Genomic DNA, 20688 nt, shown 5'->3' with positions numbered 1-20688 from the left:
TCCCAAGCATGGTTTTCATTAAGTAAATGCCAACCTTTTGGCTTGCATGGGAAACTATTAGAGCTTCATACTACTGAACAAAAAATTGTGATATTGGTATTTTCTGGATTATATGCAGTTATGTCTCTTTAACATAACTTGATTCAAAAGCAATATTAATCTCTAGTCCGAATACATGTTTTCAGTTGCCACACTGGGAAAATAACAAAGGATGATTACTGCAGTGTGTATTATTAATGACATGGAAAAAGAGCTGCACTGCTGCATGCTTCCTGGAAGCTGAGAGACTGAAATACTTTAATGTTTCCTGTATTATATTCGAATAGCTTTACATTTACTTTTAGATATATAATTTCAGTTTTCAACAGTTTTTCTTCCCTGCATCAAAAACCTAAAACACTTGACATACACGTGCGATGTCACCCAGATTGCATCCATGCCCTTTGTTTTTAGCAGTGCTCAGTCAATCCTTATCAGCAGCACCACACTCCTGCAACAACATTAGGACCTTGACTGGCAGTGACAGTCATCTGGCCTTGAACAGCTGTTGTTGTAGTGTGCGTTCAGGCCAGCAGGTGACTCTGCCTCTTCCTCTTACTGGGGAAGAAATCACAACTGTGAGCCATATAAGAGCACCTCATCTAATTCTATAATGGAAGTGATATAAACAACAGAAAACATGCAGATCATGGGATAAGATGAAGGATTTTTTACTTATGATTTTTTTTTAAAAGATTTGTTGTTGTTGCCTTATATGGCTGCATAGGTATGTCAACAATATGGGACTGCAGCAACTGCAAAAGATAAACTATAGGCTTGTGGTGTTCGGGCCTGTTCTCCCTTGTGTTTTTGAAACTTGCTTTTGTTGCAATCCGTAAAACTGAAAAGAAAAAACGGTATTTTGGAATTACAAGCCAGTAAACATTACTATGTAACATAAGTGAGAATGGTGCAAAGAAGTCCTATAGTCTAAAATAACATCTTGTGTGTGTCTGAGTGTCCACGTTCGCGCACACAAGTGTGAACGTGTGAATGTGTAGGTCTGCATGGGAATAAAATAGATTGAGGTCTTCATGCGAAAGAAAACCCAAACTAACTAACCGCAATGTGACTGCTAATGTAAATACGGAATCTACTTTCACATCTTGCACTAACCCTGGGTAAAGAAAATTATATTGGGGGGGGGGGAGTGTGGGGCTTGCATAACTGTCAGGTAGGTTATTACGATGATGTGCACGTTGCGATTTTCTCCCTTCACCGTATCCAATCACACCCTCCCCCATTCTCAAGTACAATTACGTGATGGGTGACGTTTCAGCATGCGGAGGAGGGCTCTGGGCAGGGACCACTTGGACCAAAGAGGACTAAACACTATTTCATTTCGGCGCAGAAACAACGCGTTCAAGGCAGTGGACCAGGGCGCCGCGCTGAAGCCTAGCCCATTGTCTGCCTCAAACATAGCAACTAAGGAAAATCGGCTTTGACCAAAACAGCGCTATTGCCCATAGGAGTGTCCAAGTGGTAGGCATTGCGGGTTTGTTAGCAACAGAAAAGGGGCCCTGGACAGATCTGGCCAATAACGGAAAATGAATCACAGTCAAGTTTTAATAATATGAGCCGCGTTTTGTTGCAATAGGCGACCAACTATTGATGCTTCTGCGCCGATCGTTTTCCAGACCATCAAATCGCGCGGACTTCTTTTGTTCGCATCGCTTTTATCCCAAATTATAGTCTGCTTCTTATTTGTGTTGCCGCTGTAAAAGAGTTAGTAGCTCTAAAGAGAGAGAGAGTGAGCGAGAGAGAGCGAGAGAGAAGAAGAAGATGAATTTTCAGGCGAACGTCCCCGTGTCCGGTATCTCGCAGCAGTCTCAGCCAGCCATGCCCACTCCAGGAACGGTCCCGGCGCCTGTTCCCGTCCCAGTGCCCCAGTCTATCCCGTCCCAGTTCGGATCCGGATCGTCTGCAAGCTCAGGGGCTGGTCAGTTCGGTTCGGGGACTGTTTCGGGCCAGGCTGCACAGCCCGGCCCGGCCGGCTCGCAGTTTGTTTTGTCCAACTCAGCGGCCATCCGGGCAGAGATCCATCGGTTCGAGTCTGTCCACCCGAACATTTACGCAATCTACGACCTGATCGAGCGCATCGATGACCTGGCACTGCAGAACCAGATCAGAGAACACGTAATTTCCATTGAAGGTGAGTAAAGGAGGAATGACTGTTGTTTTTGTTTTTTTTTCTTCCTATTTCGACTAGTGCTTTTCATTCATTGAGATTCAGGGAAAGGGGGTGTAGTGTATGCGTGTGTTTTCCTTTTTTCCCCCATTCTTTTTTTTGAAGTGGGGGGTGGGGAAGGTGTGGGGGGTCCTCATTTCCTTTCTTTTATGCACATTGGTAACATTGCCCTGGGTGCATAGCCTAGTGTCAACAATCACACTTTGAGGCTGGGGGCGTAGCTGATCTCATAGTCCTGTTTGCGGTTTGAACTGCACCCATGCACTGCAGTGTTAACAATAAACTCTTCAATTGCTCTCACAAGAGACAGCCTGTGCAAATGTAATTAGCCCCCCAAAATTAGTTCTGCTGCTTAATGGCATTTGCCAAAGGGTACCTTGTTTTCCATCTGATGCTGACCTCCAGTAATGGGCTGAGATTTTTTTTCTTTCTTTTAATATTGAGTTCACGTGAAAAAGAGGCTTCCAAATGTGAGATCACGTGTCCTGTGAAAGTAGTAATTGTCCTCAACAATGCAGAGGCAAAATTCAACACTCACATGCAGTCAGGGTAAAAAAGGAGAGAACACATTATGATGCACCACTACAGATGGTGATAGACATGATTGGGTTGGTTATAAAGCCTCTCCTGGGCATATTCCTTGTCGCACTGGAAGTCAATTCCAAATCTTGTGAGCTGCCAAAGCAAGGATGACAGAGGCTGTAAAACATAGCTGCCTTGTATGTGGGAATCAACCACATCATGACAAAATCGACTGAAGAAGATGCACTGTCAGATATAAACATCTGAAATGATGATAGCAGATTCTTAAGCGCTTCTCCACCTTCTCACACGACCGTTTATCAATTCGCTGTGAATCAAAACTCAGAGGCCTGGAAGATCAAGTCTCTGAAAGTGCACATTTCTTTTGGATTTGGACTCATTCCTTATGATTAAAAATAAAGAATCAAAATACAGGCTGAATTAACAATGAATCAACAAATACATAATATAAAAATAAAAACCCAATAGTGCTTTTAAAATTCTGTTTCTAGAATAGGAAAAAGAGTATGAAGAATTTGTGAAATTAGTTTAAGGCAGAAATCATGAAGAGAGAACAACTGCAAATGGAAGCTAATCCTACAACATTGTTATTGTTCATATTTGACTGGAGTTTTTCATTAAAACACAAATATAGCCGTGGTTATGACACAGCATGACACAACTACAGTTCCCATTAAGTTTTGTGAACTCACCATTAAGCTATGATATATGTGTAGTTTAATTAGAAGCACAGGCCAATCTATGGATGGATTAATGTGTTTGCACAAACTTTTTGGGGGTTTTGACCTGGATTTTCACTACACGGCACTGGTCACTGCCATAAAAATGAAAGCAGGATCAGAACATTATACGGCGTGTCTGGTTTTTAGAGCAGGTTCAGTGTGAAAATGGAAAATCATCTCCATGTGAAAATGGAAAATTAATTGGTTGGCCTGTCTTGCCTCATTTCAGCCTTTTGAGGAAAGGATGATATTCTTAATTTTTCTGTTGCTTTGGGATGGTTACATAATTTTCTCTTTTTTTTTTCAATGTAGACATGCCTTTATTCTGTTTGATGGGACAACACTGGAGCCTTTAACGAGTTACCTCTCAGATGTACCTTTTTTACAAGTCAAAAAAGGCTATTCAGATGTCAGTTATCATACAAATGTTTTGTTTCTTTTTCCTAAAAAGGCAAGCGAACACTTGACCCAAAGCAAAACAAGCCAGGCAGTTTCAGTGCTGTTTCCCTGTTGGCTGTCATAAATATGGAAAGCATTCAAGGGACAATTTTGTGGTGCAGAGCACAACTTTTGTTGTGGATTTGTTCTCTCTCAAGTTGGTGTGTTTCCTTCAGCTAAAGAAAGTCTGCTTTTCCTATGATGCAATTAAACCATCCTCTGGAAAATAACAAGGCTTTCAAATGTGATGTAAATTTAAGAGAGGATGTTTGCATTTAACTAAATGCGGCCGACCAGTTTATGCACATTGGTTCTACCTTTCTGTTGTTCTCAAAACATGCCATATGGGCTGCATTAATGTACAGTGCATGTTTCAGTTGTATTGAAGCATGCTTTCTAAAGCTTTATCATTATGATGCACTGCATGTTTGACTAGAAGCCTAGTGCTGATGCTTTAGAAGGGAAATTGTCATATTCCAAATGATAAACTGGGATAATATGTTTAGACATTTGTGAATATCTGACACCTAACAACAGAATATGCACAGATATTAACTGAATGTTTCCCTTCGGCTTATTAGTTATCAATTAACGTAGCACATTGTTAGCATTTTTAGGATTAACTGTCTTTTGTTCATACAGAACTGTAGTGAACTGATGTCTCTCAGCATGCACTAGAAGCAAAAAGGCGTTTTTGGCATCCCTCTGATGAGACACTGCAGTGGTCTGATGGTGCTTTGTCATTCTCTTAAATAAGATACGGTCGCCCTAATAACCACAACTTTAAGGAGCTTTGAAAACCTGCAACAGGAGACATTGGTTGACTTCTCTTCACCTGCACTGTGAAACTGCAGATCTGTTCCTCTTCAATCTTGCATCATTGCAGAGTCTGTTGCTAAGGAACCAGTGGCTCGTGCATTTAGCTGAAAAAAGAGTGAATAGAAATTACACCCCTTACAAAATGAATTCCCATCGATACTAAGGTCTCCCTGTTGTTTTGTTGATTAATAAGGCCTTTATGTGATGATGTCTCGCCATGCATGGTGATACTTTTGCGGTGATTGATATTTAGGGTGCTGCTTGCTTTCTGGAAGCCATTTCACATTACAGTTGCTATGATTACCATTCAATTTTTTTTTCCTCTTCTACCTTTTTTTGTTATTTTAAAGAGCCGTGTTTGAACATCGCAACTGAAGTTGATCTGAATTAGAATTAGTAGGAAATATATGATGAGCTAGGACAATTTACCAGGGAATACATGCAAGCAAAATGGCTGTGAGCACTAGTAGTTGGAAAATCTTGAAGACGCTACGCTGTTAATCCGAGACACAGGAATAAACATGGCCGGGAATCCAGTTTGGAGAGCCTGGGGGAAAACATTTGTACTGATACACATACGCAGCTTCCTTACATTTTTCACAGGCAACCACAGAGGGGTTCCTATATTGAAATAGTATCTGGCTCAAGGCTCTCTGTTTATCAATAGGTTTGTGGTAACTTGATGAATTCCAGCTTTTGTAGGAAAACATCATCAGTAGCGATTATATATAATACACTAATACAGAGCCTAGATGTATTTTAGAGGTGCAAATTTACTAACAAATTTGTAGTGTGAAATGACACAAAAGAGCCGTAACAAATGGAGAACCTGGGATTTCTGGGCCCCCTGTGGATAAATTGTCTGCAACTCAAACCGCAGTTACTGTTGGCCTTCATTGATTAATGCTAAAATGATGACGGTGAGGCTCCTAGTGTGGAAAACCCAATCTTTATCAATTTGGTGAGTGATTACTGTGCGTAATCCCTAAAATGTTTTTAGCATTTGTGTCGGTTAAACTGTTTTCAGTTGAGGATAAATTACCCAGCTTTTAACTGTTATGACATGAAACGTGGAGTATTTTTTTCAAAGGCAAGCACACTGACTGCCAAGCTCATATTTACAGCGAAGTAAAGATTTGCACACTGTCTGCAGTAATCGATTCATTGCTGTTACATACGTATAAGCCTACTCTACAGTGAAAAGGTGACTTATCACATCACAGCCTAATTATTAACATTTTATTGAGTATCTTTTATACAGAGGAGTATATGGATCTTTTCATCTATAATCACAATGATGATCATCATAGGCTGTCCTCCTGCCAGTGATCGCCTCAAAGCCTCACTGCGTACAACAGCTGTTTGCAGACCGATGATTGCACCACTGCATTGGTCAGCTGATTGCAGGCTAAACAAAACACGGAGTCATACAAAATATGTACTGTTAACTTGTAGCCATAATTGCATCCTGTATTTCTGTTAAATGTTGCTTTTATTCTTCTTAATGCACCAGTGATAATTCAGCTAACATGCCTGTGAATACCAAATCAGGCATCTGGCATGAAACTGAATTTGAGCTAAAATTATTTGTTTGACGTAGCAAGTCAAGACAACATAGGACAAACTTATGTTTGTAAATGTAGTTTCTACCGAGTCAACAGTGAACCAGGACCTTGAGAAACATTAGGTTTAGGTTTGTTAAGGGAATAAATCATGTTTTTGGACTTATAAGAAGAATATAATTCTGATAACTGATATATGGAGATGTAGCTGCAGAGATGATATCTGTCATGTGATGATTTTAGGTATTCGTGCGAGTGTAGAGGGAAATTCAGTTAAAGCTCTGCCCTAGAAATATTATCTTTAGTGTTACTCGTAAAGGAAATGCTGATTGATGCTAATTTACATTTTAATCGAATCTATCTTGTATAAGGGCTTTGTTTTCTAAGGACAGTTGCAGGGTAAAAATTATGGAGGTTTGTAAAATTTAAATATCACCTCTAGACTGACAAGAATTGCACAGATCAGTGAAAGACGGAGCAGAGTGGTCTGACTCCTTCCTGCTTTTTTAACCTCACGGTGGCGTTGCACTTTCTGAGTAGCACGTTATGATTTAGGGGCAATGTCCCGTGTGTATTACTGGGGGATTTCCTTGGGTCAAGTGCTAGAATGTCCTTACATTATTCTATATCTCGAATTATAAGTGGATTTCATAAAACTGGAAAAGCTCATATAGCATATTTCCAACTGGCAGTCCAATGTCAGAGCAAGGGCAGCCACCTAAATCTATTGCTACTCAAGAGGGGTGCTTGGGATTTCAAGAAAAGGACTAATAAGCTTGCACAATGGGTTATTGTGTGCTCAAATAGCAATAGGGATGACACAGAGAGATACAAAAAGCACACAGACTGAAGCCTCAGAGCTCTCTGTTGGCATTGTGTGGCACCTAAGCATCTCCCCAGTACACACTGCTTCTCACTTGTAGTCAATCGCCAAGAAGAGCACGAGCATAGAGCTCATCCGCTAATCACAAGTAGAGAATGAAAATAATAAATCTTGCCTCCTGATCACTGACATGTAAAACAGTAAAATCATAACTAACACTGTTTCCATTGACTGCAAGATGCCATCCTGTAGTGAGTTATGGATGACACTGTTTTTGTCATTTAATTCGAGAATCATGATATGTCACAGGGTCATTAAATAAACGTGAAAATGCGGCTCAGCAGAGGTTTAAAGTGTAAAGTGTGTGTGTGGTTGCGGGGTTTGTGTTATTCGACTGGGTGAACTGGGCAGTGGGCCATCTGTGTCAGGCGAATGCTGCTGCTACATTTGGCAAGTGAAATCTCCACAATGTGCTCATTATATTTCAAAACCATATCTGTGAATATGAATAAGAAACTTTCATAGAGTTGGAAAATGTCAGTCAATAACGGCAGCTGGGACTCTTACGCTCTACGTCAGTGTAAATTTCTGTTAAAGTGGAATGCTGTTGTTTATAGAGTAGCTCAGTAAGTATTTACTAGTTGTAGATCTTGTGCCTAAATAAAACCCTCGCATAAATACATCTGTGAAGCGTGGAATAAATTCAGCCGTGGCCCCGTTTTCCACTTCCCTCTCTCGAAACACAAATTGATCAGCTGCTATTAGAAAAAGAAAACTTTGTCTCTAGGATGTGGTGTTAAAATGAATTAGATAAAACTTTTATGATCCAGCCAAGAGATCCACAAATATCTGTACAAATAAACTGCACAGCAAAACTCGGGTCTTATATAAATTATCAGAATTTCACACTTGTTCAAATAAATATATCACAGATTTGCAATTAGCCTATAAATTAAAAAGAAAAAGAAAAAACCAAACCACTAAGCATAGTCATTAAAATATGTCAGAGCAGCACAATGAAGCTTTTACTGCTTTTGCAGGTGGGATAGCAGATTAATCCAATTGCTGCTGACGCTTAAGTATTTGAGGAGCCTTATTATTATTTCTTGAAGGAAAAAATAGGAATCTCTTGCCTTCTTAGTGAAAGTAAGATCAAAAGATTGATAGCTATTCTCATGCCTGTCTTGTCAAGTATAGAGCTGAAGCCTGGGGGCGATTAGCCCACCTTATTGTAGAAGCAACCAGCCAGCCTCTCCAAAGCTTACAACACATTTTATCTTGTCTATTTATTCTACTAGCACATGCCCATGCTACAGTATTGTTAGGTCTGTGATGTTAGTCCATTTTTAGGTGGTTGCTATGGAAAATGATGATGTCATAATATAATCACACATAATTAGTAGATACAAATTAGATGTTACTGTTGCGCTATTAAAGAGTTCTGAGGTGTTCAGGTGCATTTAGCCAGGTGGTTGCTATGCAACATATCTGATATAGATAAGAACCCCCCCCCCCCCCCCCCCCCCTTTCTGGGGCCTAAGATATACCTGTGTGCTATGTTTGATTGCTAAACTCCTATTGTCGAATTTAGCTGACGAACACAGTTTGTTTATTATAGTAAGATTCATGAAAATAAAAGAGAAAATGGAAATTTATTGATTCTTTAATTCTTTGATATTGCTTCATGGATGCTGCTGTGTTCTCCTTACATGTTTAAGCTTGGTAACCAGCCCCAGTTCACCTCTTTAAGTGGGGCAAGGAATGGTAAGCTAAACCAAGCATCACACTCTTACTTTTGGGGTCATACTGGCTTAAATGTCCAAATTGCACTTTACATCTGATGTATGTTGATACTGCAGGGAATCTTTCTCAAATCAAGAGAGAGAGACATCAGAAACATCTGTGCTGGATGAAAGAGCAAGCCAGCGACTGTAGATAGAAAGGACTCTTTTGCTGTAACTCGTGTCTCAGCGGCCTACAACACCACTGTCAAGCTTTCACTCAAGTCTGTTGGTGTGATGTAATGAGGATCTGAACGCTTCAATTGTGCATGAAGCTCCCATGTCAGTCGCCCAAGTGGGGATTAATAAAGTATTCTTCTTTTGATTTCCCATTCACTTGAAGACATTGTCAGATCTGCAGAAATTGAACCGAACCACCCCTGTGCACGGCAAGTATCAGGTTTCAAGCATATTTAATCCTCGAGCAACACTTCTCGTCAAATATACGTCACAGGTTTATTCTTCAGAGTGTAGTAGTAACAGACTCCCCCCTCCCCGACAGATGCTCACCAGATAACAGGGTTTGCACATGCCTCAGACTCAAACGGCTCTCTGTGCGGGATTGGCCTTTACGATTTCTGTCATGTGCAGCCTCAAAACGCTCATGACAGCCCCATTAAAATTCACAATAATGCTGCACTCGACTCCTGACCGCAGGTCAGCAGAGATGAGCTCAACTGGTAAGCTGTAAACAGAGGCTTGGTCAGAGGGCTCGGTGGGTCTGTGGGGTCAGAGTGCCATTTCTGTATCAGCCCTGCTCTCCCCTCTGTGCTGCCACACCATAGCTTATTGAATGTGACGCTATCCTCTACAGCAGAATGTCCTCCATTGTGCCATTGAACAAAGGTTCTCTCTCTCCTGTTGATGGACGCCTTTTTTTAAAAAAAAAAAGACTAAGCTGGTCAGTTTAAAAAAAAAAAATCTTTTAAATAAAAAATTTGGAATCTACTCAACACAATCTCTTGTAAATAGAGAGTTTATAAGAGATGTTTTTCTCCCTCTGTTTTTTCCCCCTTCTGTCGAACCGTGACATTGTCGGTTCTGATTTAATGTTTTATTGAAGGGAAAAGCCATTGAATCTCTTAGCTGAGTTCATTTTGAATAACTAGGTTTTCGGTACGGAATAAGAGATGCGCTTTTCCCAGCCAAGCACGAATCTGCAGTTGTTCAGCAGCGAGCTTTATTAGATTTAGATGTAACATAGTGGAGAAAATTACCAATTTTCTTAGGATATATGGTGATCAGTATGGTTGTTTTTTTTTTTTTATTGCTTCAGGGATATTGTGTAATTGTGAAGATGTGACTTTTTCAGTTAAATTTCAGATGACAGACTACAACAAAGAGCAATACCCTCGCATTCACCAAAGTTTGTAGTCATTTTATCCCCAGAGATTTGAAGCGGTTTTGTTATTTCACAGTCAAATAACTATTTTCACGATTGATTAATCGATAAAGTCGTTTTGAGGAAATAACATAAAAAGGCACTTTCCATTTTCCTACACTGAAATCTTGAGAATATGCTGCTTTGAGTTTGTAGTATTGATAAGGGAAAACAAGCATCATCATCATGTCAGCTTTTGCTTTAGGATATTGTAAAGGGATATTTCACCTCATATTTCATTTTTCTGATTTTTCATGGATTAAACTTTTGATTCAGAGATTAAGAGCCAATAAATAGATAATAAAAATAAGCTGGACCCCTACAACTACCCTTAAATTGCTTCTGGATGGCTATAATTTTGCCATTTAACATTATTTTTCAAGCTTGAGATGTTGGCCAATGAAATTAGCCATAGGCTATTGCTTTTTTTTTTTTTTCTTTCTTTCTTTTTTTTTTTTGAATTTGTGCAGCAGCCATATCCTATGGTGGAAGTGCTCATGTTTCCTGCCAGTGGGGTAGGGCTGGAAGCAGATGGCTGCTGACAGAGGAAGGGGTTTGGAAAGCAGTGAGTGAGCAACAGATGGAAAGACGCATATGCCTCCAAGTCCCCTCAGCTTGCCAACAGTCCCGTGACTAACTGTGGGAAGATTCTGTCCTCATCCAGGTTGGGATGGAGAGAGGATCATGGAGAAGAATGAAGTGTCCTTAGAATAAAAGACCAGTTTGTCTCTGGAAATTCAACTGTGGCAGGATTCAGATCCCATTTAATAGGGGATGAATAGAGAATCGTGGCATCAAATCAAATTGAGTCAACCTGGGCTGCAGCATCAGTTTAGCCAGCGGAGATATGTTAAGCAGAGTCTTGTTTTAGTTATCGTGATATTTTAGGAAATTAGACCCAGTCGCCTTTTCTCCTTTGAAGGGAAATGTGATACAGGGACTTTTCTGGCCTCCGGGGAGCCCAGTTTCTTTACTGAGGACAATGCTGGATAACGGAAGTGTGGCTCCACACAGTATGTGATGCTGTGAATGTGCAGTGTATGATTGCATGCACAGAGCTACAAAGACAGCTCTGGAATTATAAGTTAGTTACTCCTCTTGGAGAGTCACGTAATTGACAATGTGCAGACTATTTAAAGGCAGCAGGGCAGTGGAAATTCAATGTAATTCCCTTAATAGCTCAGGGACGTGTCACAGTTTTTCTGTCTAAGTCAGTCTTCAAGGACAGTTTGTTTGTTTCCACATGAGGCAGGTTGGGTTATTCATGAAAGTTACTGTGGTGTGAATGGATCCCGCTGAGCAAGGAGGGGAAGGGCTGTGTTGTTATCTACTGCTATTGCTACTCATTCTGCCTGAAAGCCTGCAAATCCTCCTCATAAATATCCCTTTAAAACGGACAAAGAAACCAGTTTTTACTTTTAAAATCCGCTCTCTATGACAATACTTAACTCTTGCCTTAGCAACCATTAAAATAGGATCACGAGGCACATTTGTAGTGGTTAAGGAAGGATGTGTGTGTGGCACTGTGACATTTGCTGTAAATGGAATATCCTTATATATCACTTTTCCTCACTGTATTTCTTATTGAACTTATAGTAGTTGGGAAAACCTTATCAGCGCTAGTTTTTCTGATGTGAGTCCTTCTGTCAGTACAGCTTGTTTAACATGCGCCAGCTAAGGGTTATCACCCAGGTCCTACATTCCTTTTGTAGATGTCAGTGTTTTGAGGGTGTTCCAACATGTCCTCTGGCCTCGTCTTCCCTGTCTTCAAACAGCCCAGGCAGGCAACGTGCCAGGTGTTTGTTTTCTAGTTTGTTCTGCTGCTGATTGTTTCAAATATGACTTTGGCTTTGTGTTTTCCCACAATTGCAAAAAAAAAAAAAATTAAATAAATAAATAGAAAAATGCTCCAGTGGACAGTTGGTTTTGATAAAGTATTCATCTGTTCTGAAGCATCTGTTACTCAGCTTAAGTCTGGATCAGCTCGGATATTTTGGTCACTTGTTTTGTGAATCATAACAAAATTTTGCAGAGCTGTTTGTTGTGAAAGGATGTTTTAGTCTGTGGGAATAACTGGGGAGGAAGTGTAATGTGACCCCCCCAGCCCCTATTTACTGTTTATATCCCCGCTTCCTGCTAGTTGTTCCACTGCTGGGTCCCTCCGGCTATGACCTGTGCTCATGTCATGTGGTACAGTATGTGCGCTACATGTGCTGCAGCCGCTTTAGGAACACAATTGCAGTCTACTCCCGAGTCAGCACCATTTGGCATAAGAGATGACATCCAAGCGGCAAACATCTACTTCCTGTGGAACTCTCTGGAAAACTGGAGTCTGAAAGTTTTTTCCATTTCAGAAGTAAATAATGACTTGTGGTGAACAAAAGTAGTAACCTTAATGCGTTCTACATGTGTGGATTTAAGGTCATAATTACGCGCTAAGCCTTCGATTTACAGGCGTGTCCAGAGGGTAAAGAGTTAATATCTCTTTGTGTGCTTGGAACCTAATGATTTCTTGGCTGCAGCATTCTCCATCCATATACATAAATCATGAAAATAAGTGGTAGGAGATTTTCCCTATGTGAAAAAAGTAGAGTTACTGGCAGAAAGCTGGCATATTTATCTCAGGGTTCAATCGAATTATGGAAGGCCGCAAGATGCCAGGACACGAGAGGCCGATGCCAAACAGCAGATGGGAAGAGCGAGTAAAATATGAAGAAATCATTCATAAGTGTCATATTCTTAATAAGCTGCCAGTTAGGACCAATGTTTCTATGGAGATTTGGAGAAAGAAGACCAGAATTACCAGAATGCTACAGTGTTTGCCGAGCACCATTTGGTCCGTTCTTAAAAATGCAGCGTTTCTGATACGAGACAGTGCTGCAGACGGAGTGACTGTATCGTCCTCTCTGCGAAGAGACACTCTGCAGTGCCCATTTGAAATAAGCCATTCAGAGTCTCGCTCAGGGCTGTGTCAGTGCAGCTTCTCAATAGCTTCGGTTTGGATGATGAGATTTTCCTCATTGAGGAGTCTGGCGTGAAAAGTGCACTGTTCAGCAGCCTGGCACTCGTTTTTTTCTCCTTCTTTTTTTCCTTCTGAAGATGAGCTCTCCCTCGATTTTGTGATCGCGTTCTGGAACGAACTGCTGGCCCCAAATAAAATACTGCACTGGTAAAAAGGAAGAATTATGACACTCGTGTTGTCATGCAGTATATCTCACGCCCTGCTGTGCTCTTGGGCCCATTCTGTTGTGAAATTGGACCAACTGGTGTCTAGAGATGCACCCTGCCTCCGTATTAAAGCATAGTGAGCAATTTGTGTCAATTCTGTAAGACATTTACAAGGCTTTTATTTCCTTTGCACACCTCTTTCTTAGCGCCGCTGATTTGCAGGCTCTGTGTTATTTGCCCAATTGCAAGCACTTGCACAAAATATGTTTAGGCCAGTGGATATGTGTTACTAATGTTTGTGTCTCTGAAGGCCTTCACTCTACTAAACTGTGGCTTTTCACATATTTGGCTTCAAGAGACCTTCTGCGGTTAAAAAAAAAGGTTTCTATTGTTGTGTCAGAATCTGGCATGAAATCTAGATTTGGTCTTAAAAAAACTGGCAGCTAATCGCAGCCTAGACTAATTCAAAGCTCCATTTTGTCTGTTAACACAATAAAACAAATCTTTCTGTGGTCTCTTCATGCCAATAGGGCTTTTAGTAAATAGGACCCTACCTTTAGTGGGCTGGTGAGTGAGAGCCTGGGCATGATTAGTGATCCACTTTGAAGATAAATCCTTTGGCCAGACTCACCCTTGCGGATTGTCAGATGTCACGTTTGGGAAGAGTCCATCTGACTGAAATCTCAGCTTACACCGACAGGACGGGCACAGGTCATTAAGCATCAGCAGCAGTGCGGGCCTGTATTAGTTTGTAAAATGAGTCTTCTAAAGAGAGACAAAGAAGTCATCTATATTGCTTTAGCAGTGTACGAGCTCTGATGATGCATCTACGTCGGTGGCTGAGTGTAGTGCAGATCGGCTGGTGCATGGGTAGGCAGTGGCATGCGTTACGCAACACAAGTAGGTGGCTGGAGTAGGTCTGCATGAGAGTGTGTGTTTGTGGTGTCCCTCTGGTGTTTTCTTTTCTTTTCTTTTTTGTTGGATGTGTGAATTTCCCCGCACGCGAGCCTTTGCCACTGAACCTGGAGGGGTGTCTGTTGAATTCAATAGCCTGAGGAGATGGATGTGTTTGGAGTTTTGCTGAGGAGTAGTGACAAGGTGCTAGAGTAGTGTCATATTCTAGCAGAAGGTCAGGAGTTGTTGTTGTAGGGGTTAGACTGCCGTCTAGGAAGCCCTTTCAGAGAACTTGTCTGCAAGAATCAGTCTGCACCATTTTTTCAAGATTATAACCATTTCCTTTTTTTACTCCACGCTCTCAATACTTCTATAGCCTCAGTGCAGATAATTGCCCCTGCTGCTGCTGCCTCAGACCCCTTTTGTTTGCAGCCAGTCCATGACTAGACATCCTCATTTCTGACAAAGAAAGAATCAGATCTCATCAGATAGAGTGCCCTGAGGGTAGGTTGACCTGTGGTTGTCTGAGCCTGTGCTGCTGGTCTGGTATATTTGGATAGACGATATAATTCAGCACAGTATTTGTTCTCTAAAACATCCACACTGGTTTATTTGCAGCCGTACTCTTTGTGCAATCACACATGAGAGATATTTTAACCTTTCAGTCAACCCTAAACATGCATTCAATCATTCGCCTTCTATATCCATTTACTTCTGTTTAAGGTCACAGGCGGATGGAGCACTGGGTAATGAGCAGGGAAATGCTTAGAAATGCAACCTGGCTGTCACTGGACGACCACATATTCCAGACAGCCAGATTCACACTGGCTGCAGGCAGTTTTTGGTCCAGTTGATCTGCATGATAGTTGATGAGCCAAATAACACAAAATAATCTCTTAACATCTTGATAATCAATAAATCCCCTTCTCGTTATGGTTTTGAAACAGCGTTAGGATATAAGATCCTTGCAAACCATTTTGTGCTCTAAATTATGTATAAAGTGATTTACAGACACCTCCACTTTCTGTTAATTACTTTCCTTTCATGGGTCGTTGCTTGAATTTTTCCACTTCATGTATTTTGTTGGTCACTGTGTCTCACAACACAGCTACTTGACTGCAGGAGGAACCGAGCAGGCTATTATATGATGCACTGTGTGAATTAACTGGCGTGCTGATGACTCATTGAAAATTCTTCTTGCTGCATATGATCCGTGCTGAGCAATGCAACGCCTCAGTCTGCACTGACTCAAGGACGAGGGAAGCTATGCAAATCCAAACATGGAGTGGTTTAGATGACTGTGAGTTATTGAGTTATTGGACATACACTGGAACCAGGAGGGGCATATATATATATATATATATATATATATATATATATATATATATATATATATATATATATATATATATATATATATATATATATATATATATAAAAAATTTTTTTTCTCAAGATGGGAACAGTTTGTCTGGTTGTTGCTATGGAGCTTTACTGGAATATCTTTCCTCTTGTGTCCATCTAGAGAGAATAACACCTACTCTAACATTCTTGTTGGATCCTTTGTTTATGAGGACCGTTTTATTGCTTAAATGCTGTAAAATTGAAATAGTCCGTGCTTAGAATATTATAAAATGTTTAGTATTTTATCATCTTCCCACTGTGTCTGTATATTCGTGCAGTAGGGAATTGGTCTGGGCATTTTAATCAAGCTATAGTTTCAATTTCGAGTTTGACTTCTGTTTGCAATAATTTTCTTTGTTAGGGTTTTCTGTGATAAATAGAGTGCCCCCACTCCCCACCCCTACCCACCAAAAGCCCAAACTCATTCCCTGTAATACCTTTGACAGATACAGTTCAATTAAAATATATTTCCTTTTGAGTTTTATTGTTATCTTTACTGTTATTGGTAACTGAGTTTAGACACAAATATTTTTTGCCACAATCCTTCTGTCCTTTTTACATGTGAACTTCTGTGGAAATTGTTTAGATAAGCCATTCCCAGACTAATTTGAAATCTGAAAATCCAACGTGGCCTTCTTCAGTCACAGCTCTAATCAACACTTGAGGCATAATAAAAGTACTTCTTCCTTTTTATTTTTGATTCAGTTCATTTCAGTTTTATTTATACATCCTAAAATCACAACAACAATTGCCCCAAGTCGCTATGATGACTCTCTATGAGCAAGCACTTGGTGACAGTGGGAAGGAGAGCTCCTTTTTGACAGGAAGAAACCTCCTGGCAGAACCAGGCACAGGGACGGGCATCCGTATGCTAGTGTCGAACTTCACTGTGCATTCATGGCTCACCAGGGGCCTGCATACTGATTTTTAGGCTTACCCTCAAGCGCTACCGGGTCTTCAGATGGCTCCTGTTGAAGAAGAAATTATGTCAAATAATGCAGGGCAGTTCTTTTTGTGCAGTTTCATCAGATCAGGTGAACCATGGGTGGTAGATAAGTAGATGGCTTACATGCAGAATTAACTAGTTGATTTAAGGACTGGAGATTGAAGAGCACAAGCAAAGATAATGTAAATATCTCTGATGCCAACAGATGTTTTGATGAGATGTCACTGAGCTGGGCTGTTATCTTGCCATCTGATAAATATCTGTCAAAGATTAAGCTTGCAAACAGTATTTTACACTGCTATTAAAAAAATCCCACTTTAACCTATGCTTGCTTCAAAGACATAATGAAAATGCCATCCAGATAGAGCGTCTCACTGGATGAAGCATACCCTGATGAACTGTGTCTGTTTGCGACGATTTTCATGAATTATTCACTCATTATTTTCAGATACATTATTCTATGCTGTTGCTGAGCTCCATTAGACAGCTTGCGTAAGTTTTGCAAGGAAGTATCAGCAAACTGTCAGCAAACTAAACTATCAGTGAAGATTATTTCCTTTAATGAAAGAGAACTCATCGGGTGGCAGGTTGAGAGTTTAATGTGAACACTGGCAAACTTTAGATCATTACACAAGATACATGCTATCAAATCGATGCATGCATTTGATAGCATGGGTGGTAGGTCTTATGAGGTAGCTCTCAGCCTTCCACAAATTTCATACTTTATGAATTGTGTTTTGAAGTCAGTATTTATAGGGCAGATAAGTAAGAAGGCTCACGGGTCATGTGGTGTCTCATTAGAGTGTACATAGAGTCAATAGATATGATTGATTCATAATGGAAGATGTTGCCTTATTGAGTAACCCACTGAAGTTTGGAGTGATTTATTTTTAACTTCACATCTATTGGACTTTTCACTGATTTTCTTTGCTTCTTCTCCCTCATGCCCCTGATGCCTTTGGCCCATCTCCACGGACTCGGACACATTTAACTCTGCAGGTAAGCCCCACAAATACTGAATAATATCAACACACGACGGGAATGGCTATATTGTTAGACACCATCATTTTTTAGAAGGTTAATTTTGAAAACCCCTGGGTGAATTCGTAGATTCATAGACTGGGCTTTCTGACACCATCTGTGGCTCTCAAAGAAGACTTCCCCTCTGTAGTCATGGAACCAGCTGTTGAGTGTACCTTTGTATCATTAACTGTGCTTAGTGGCCATCTGACAACTGGTCATAGTGATTGTCAATGGGTACCCTGCCAGTCACAGGTCTAAATAAGAGCCAGAGAAGTATAAAAACATTTGCTTTCCATGCGCTTAAATGCTTAAAAGGGTTTACTTTCTGACTTTATATAAGAGCCTTTTCTAAAGTTGGAGCTAGTTTATCCACCCATAAGCCTTCTAATATATTACGTAGGTGGATTGTTTGTTCTAATCTGATGAAGGAGTAAAAAAGGGGAAGAGGGGGTTTAGCCTTGGGTTTCTGTGCTGAATAGATTTGAATCCAGTGTTTTTATTTCCAGCATATGCTCCATGAAAGGTAAGGAACATAGGCCAGGCTAGATCATAAGCAGGACAGTGGTGGTGATTTATTTAGAGGTCTTAGGAACAAAGGGGTTTTGGGAATCTCAGATTCTTTTAGAGCACGGGGGATTCTCACAGTGATAACCTCCAGAGACGATCCCAGATGGGGATGCCATCCTTTCAGCTGGCCTACTTCCCTGCCACTCGTCGCACATAGCAATTTGTGCAATCCGCCTTCACCACTTGTCCTGCTAAGCCAGCCATGTAATTATTGTGTACATTTTAGCCTTGCTGCAGTGGAAGACATTCATCTTGCTGCATGAACAATTTCCATACGGTTTGGACGCTGTACTTTGAGTGATTGTGGTTAGAGCTCCGGCATGGCAGGAGTGGCAGGAATGACAGCAGAAAACGTGTTTCTAACAGTGATGCTGTTATGTCTTAGGTAAAAAGAAAGAAAAAAACACCCCAATCCACATCACTGTGTAACACCACAGAGCTGTGGGACATAATATAGTGGGACTTAAGTACAGTGTGCTACAGCTATTTTCTTTTTCAGTCACCTGCGTGATAACGCACGTGAAGCCATTCAGTATTAGCTCAATAACAGGTCTTGGTTGGGAATACAGCTTTGGTGTCTGCTGCTGTGAAGATGCAGCTGAAATTGGTGTCCTGTGAGTTCAGTAGTAAGTCAGTCCTGACCTGAAGGACAACTTTGGTGTGTGTGGTGTAACATGCAGCAATAGCCTTTGATTTATTGGAGGAATTCTGTTTATGAAGTAGTTCAAGAGCTTAAGAGAATATTTTTTAAATGTTCTTACAGTGGCTGCCCTGATATCAGAGGTTCATGTTGCTGAAAAAAAAATGGTAACAGTGTTGTGATGATTTCTATTGAAAATCTGGTGGGAAAAAGGGAAAAAAACAAAACAGTTGTTAAAAAAATACTAGAAAAATTTGCATTTCCTGCGAAAATGCAGTGTGGATGCTTAAAGCTGAAGCTGTATGCAAAAAGTAGCTGAAAAAGCTGAAAAGTTGCAGAAATTGTAAAAACTTTGCAGAAGCAAAAGAAGTTTGCTAAAATGGAATAACTTAGCAGAACTGCAATATCTTAGAGGAAACATAATACTTGGCAGAAATACAATAGCATAGCAGAATTTAGCAGAAATATTGTAACTTACCAGAAACATGATAACTTCTCAAAAATACAAGAATTTAGGAGAAATAGTATAAGATAACAGAAAGAATATATTTAGCCAAAAATACTTAAACATTACAGAAACACTATGATTTAGAAAAATAGTACAACAGAGCAGAAATATTGTGATTTACCAGAGACACTGTGATGAACTATGAATATTGTAATTTTAAATTGAGACTATGTTTTAGCACAAATATTATAATTTGGCAGAAATACTATAATTTAGCAGAAATACTATATTAAGCACAAATCCTATAAAAGCAGAAATAGTATATTAAGCACAAATCTTATAAAATAGCAGAAATAGTATGATTTAGCACAATAGTAATAAGTTAAACAGAAAAATTGGAAAAGGAAAATGGACAGCTGAAAAAATGCTGAACATGCTGAGGGTCCCTCAAATATACTTGTTAAATGACAAAAATCTGCAAAAACATTTATTACAGCCACACAATCACAAATATGTACACATGAGGAAACACACATGCACAGAGAGACCCACACACAAGATCCAATTCAGTCAACCAGTCTAAATATATTGAATTTAAATCTTAGAATGAGATCATCCCATTAAAAGCCTTTTTCTCTCTCTCTCTCACACACACACACACACACACACACACACACACACACACACACACACACACACACACACACACACAGGGAGAGAGAAGTAAGTTTCTAGGTCAGCCTGGGAGCTGGTGAATTTGAATCCACCAATCAGAGAGGCTGTGCACTTTTCCCCACCAAAACAGGTGCATCTGTTTACACACGCAGCAGCACAGAGAGACACAGGATTTTTGCAGTCTATTTCTCATAGTGAGGACTCCCCTCAAACAAATGACCGTAATTTCCTAACCGTAGGGGCTAGAACGGTCATTCTTACACCGTTTTGTTCAGAAGAGATGGGGGAATCTTCAAGTGTTGACAATTTAATATTAAAATATGAATTTTTAGAGATATATGACATGGATGACTTGTTGACTTAGAAGCCACGAATTCCCCAATATGCAAATTTGAATGCCTGAGACCACATATGTGATTGGCTGGCTGGGAAGCCGTGCAGGCCCTGATTTGTGGATTTGAATTCCTCAGCCCTCAGATATGATTGGCTGGCTTAGAAGCCACGAAGGCCCCAATATGCAAATTTGAATGCCTCAGGACACTTATTTGATTGGCTGGGAAACTGTGCAGGCCCTGATTTGAAAATTTGAATGTCTCAGTCCTCACAGAGGATTGGCTGCCTGGGGAC

At 40.3% G+C, this 20688-nt stretch overlaps 1 protein-coding gene across 1 annotated transcript in view; it reads left to right on the top strand.

Annotated features, from left to right (window-relative positions):
• The first annotated feature begins 1286 nt into the window (after positions 1 to 1286).
• Positions 1287 to 20688, top strand: part of agap3 (ArfGAP with GTPase domain, ankyrin repeat and PH domain 3) — a 134806-nt gene continuing 115404 nt past the window's right edge. Inside the window, exon 1 of the mRNA XM_026149890.1 lies at positions 1287 to 2191. Within this exon, the coding sequence (XP_026005675.1) occupies positions 1822 to 2191 (370 nt within the window). The 5' untranslated portion in view covers positions 1287 to 1821. The remainder of the gene's footprint in view (positions 2192 to 20688) is intronic.

Source organism: Astatotilapia calliptera, chromosome 18, assembly GCF_900246225.1.
Source record: "Astatotilapia calliptera chromosome 18, fAstCal1.2, whole genome shotgun sequence".
Classification (NCBI taxonomy): Eukaryota; Metazoa; Chordata; class Actinopteri; order Cichliformes; family Cichlidae; genus Astatotilapia; species Astatotilapia calliptera.
The sequence above is the reverse complement of the archived record's forward strand: the minus strand, read 5'-3'. Positions and strand labels throughout refer to the sequence as shown.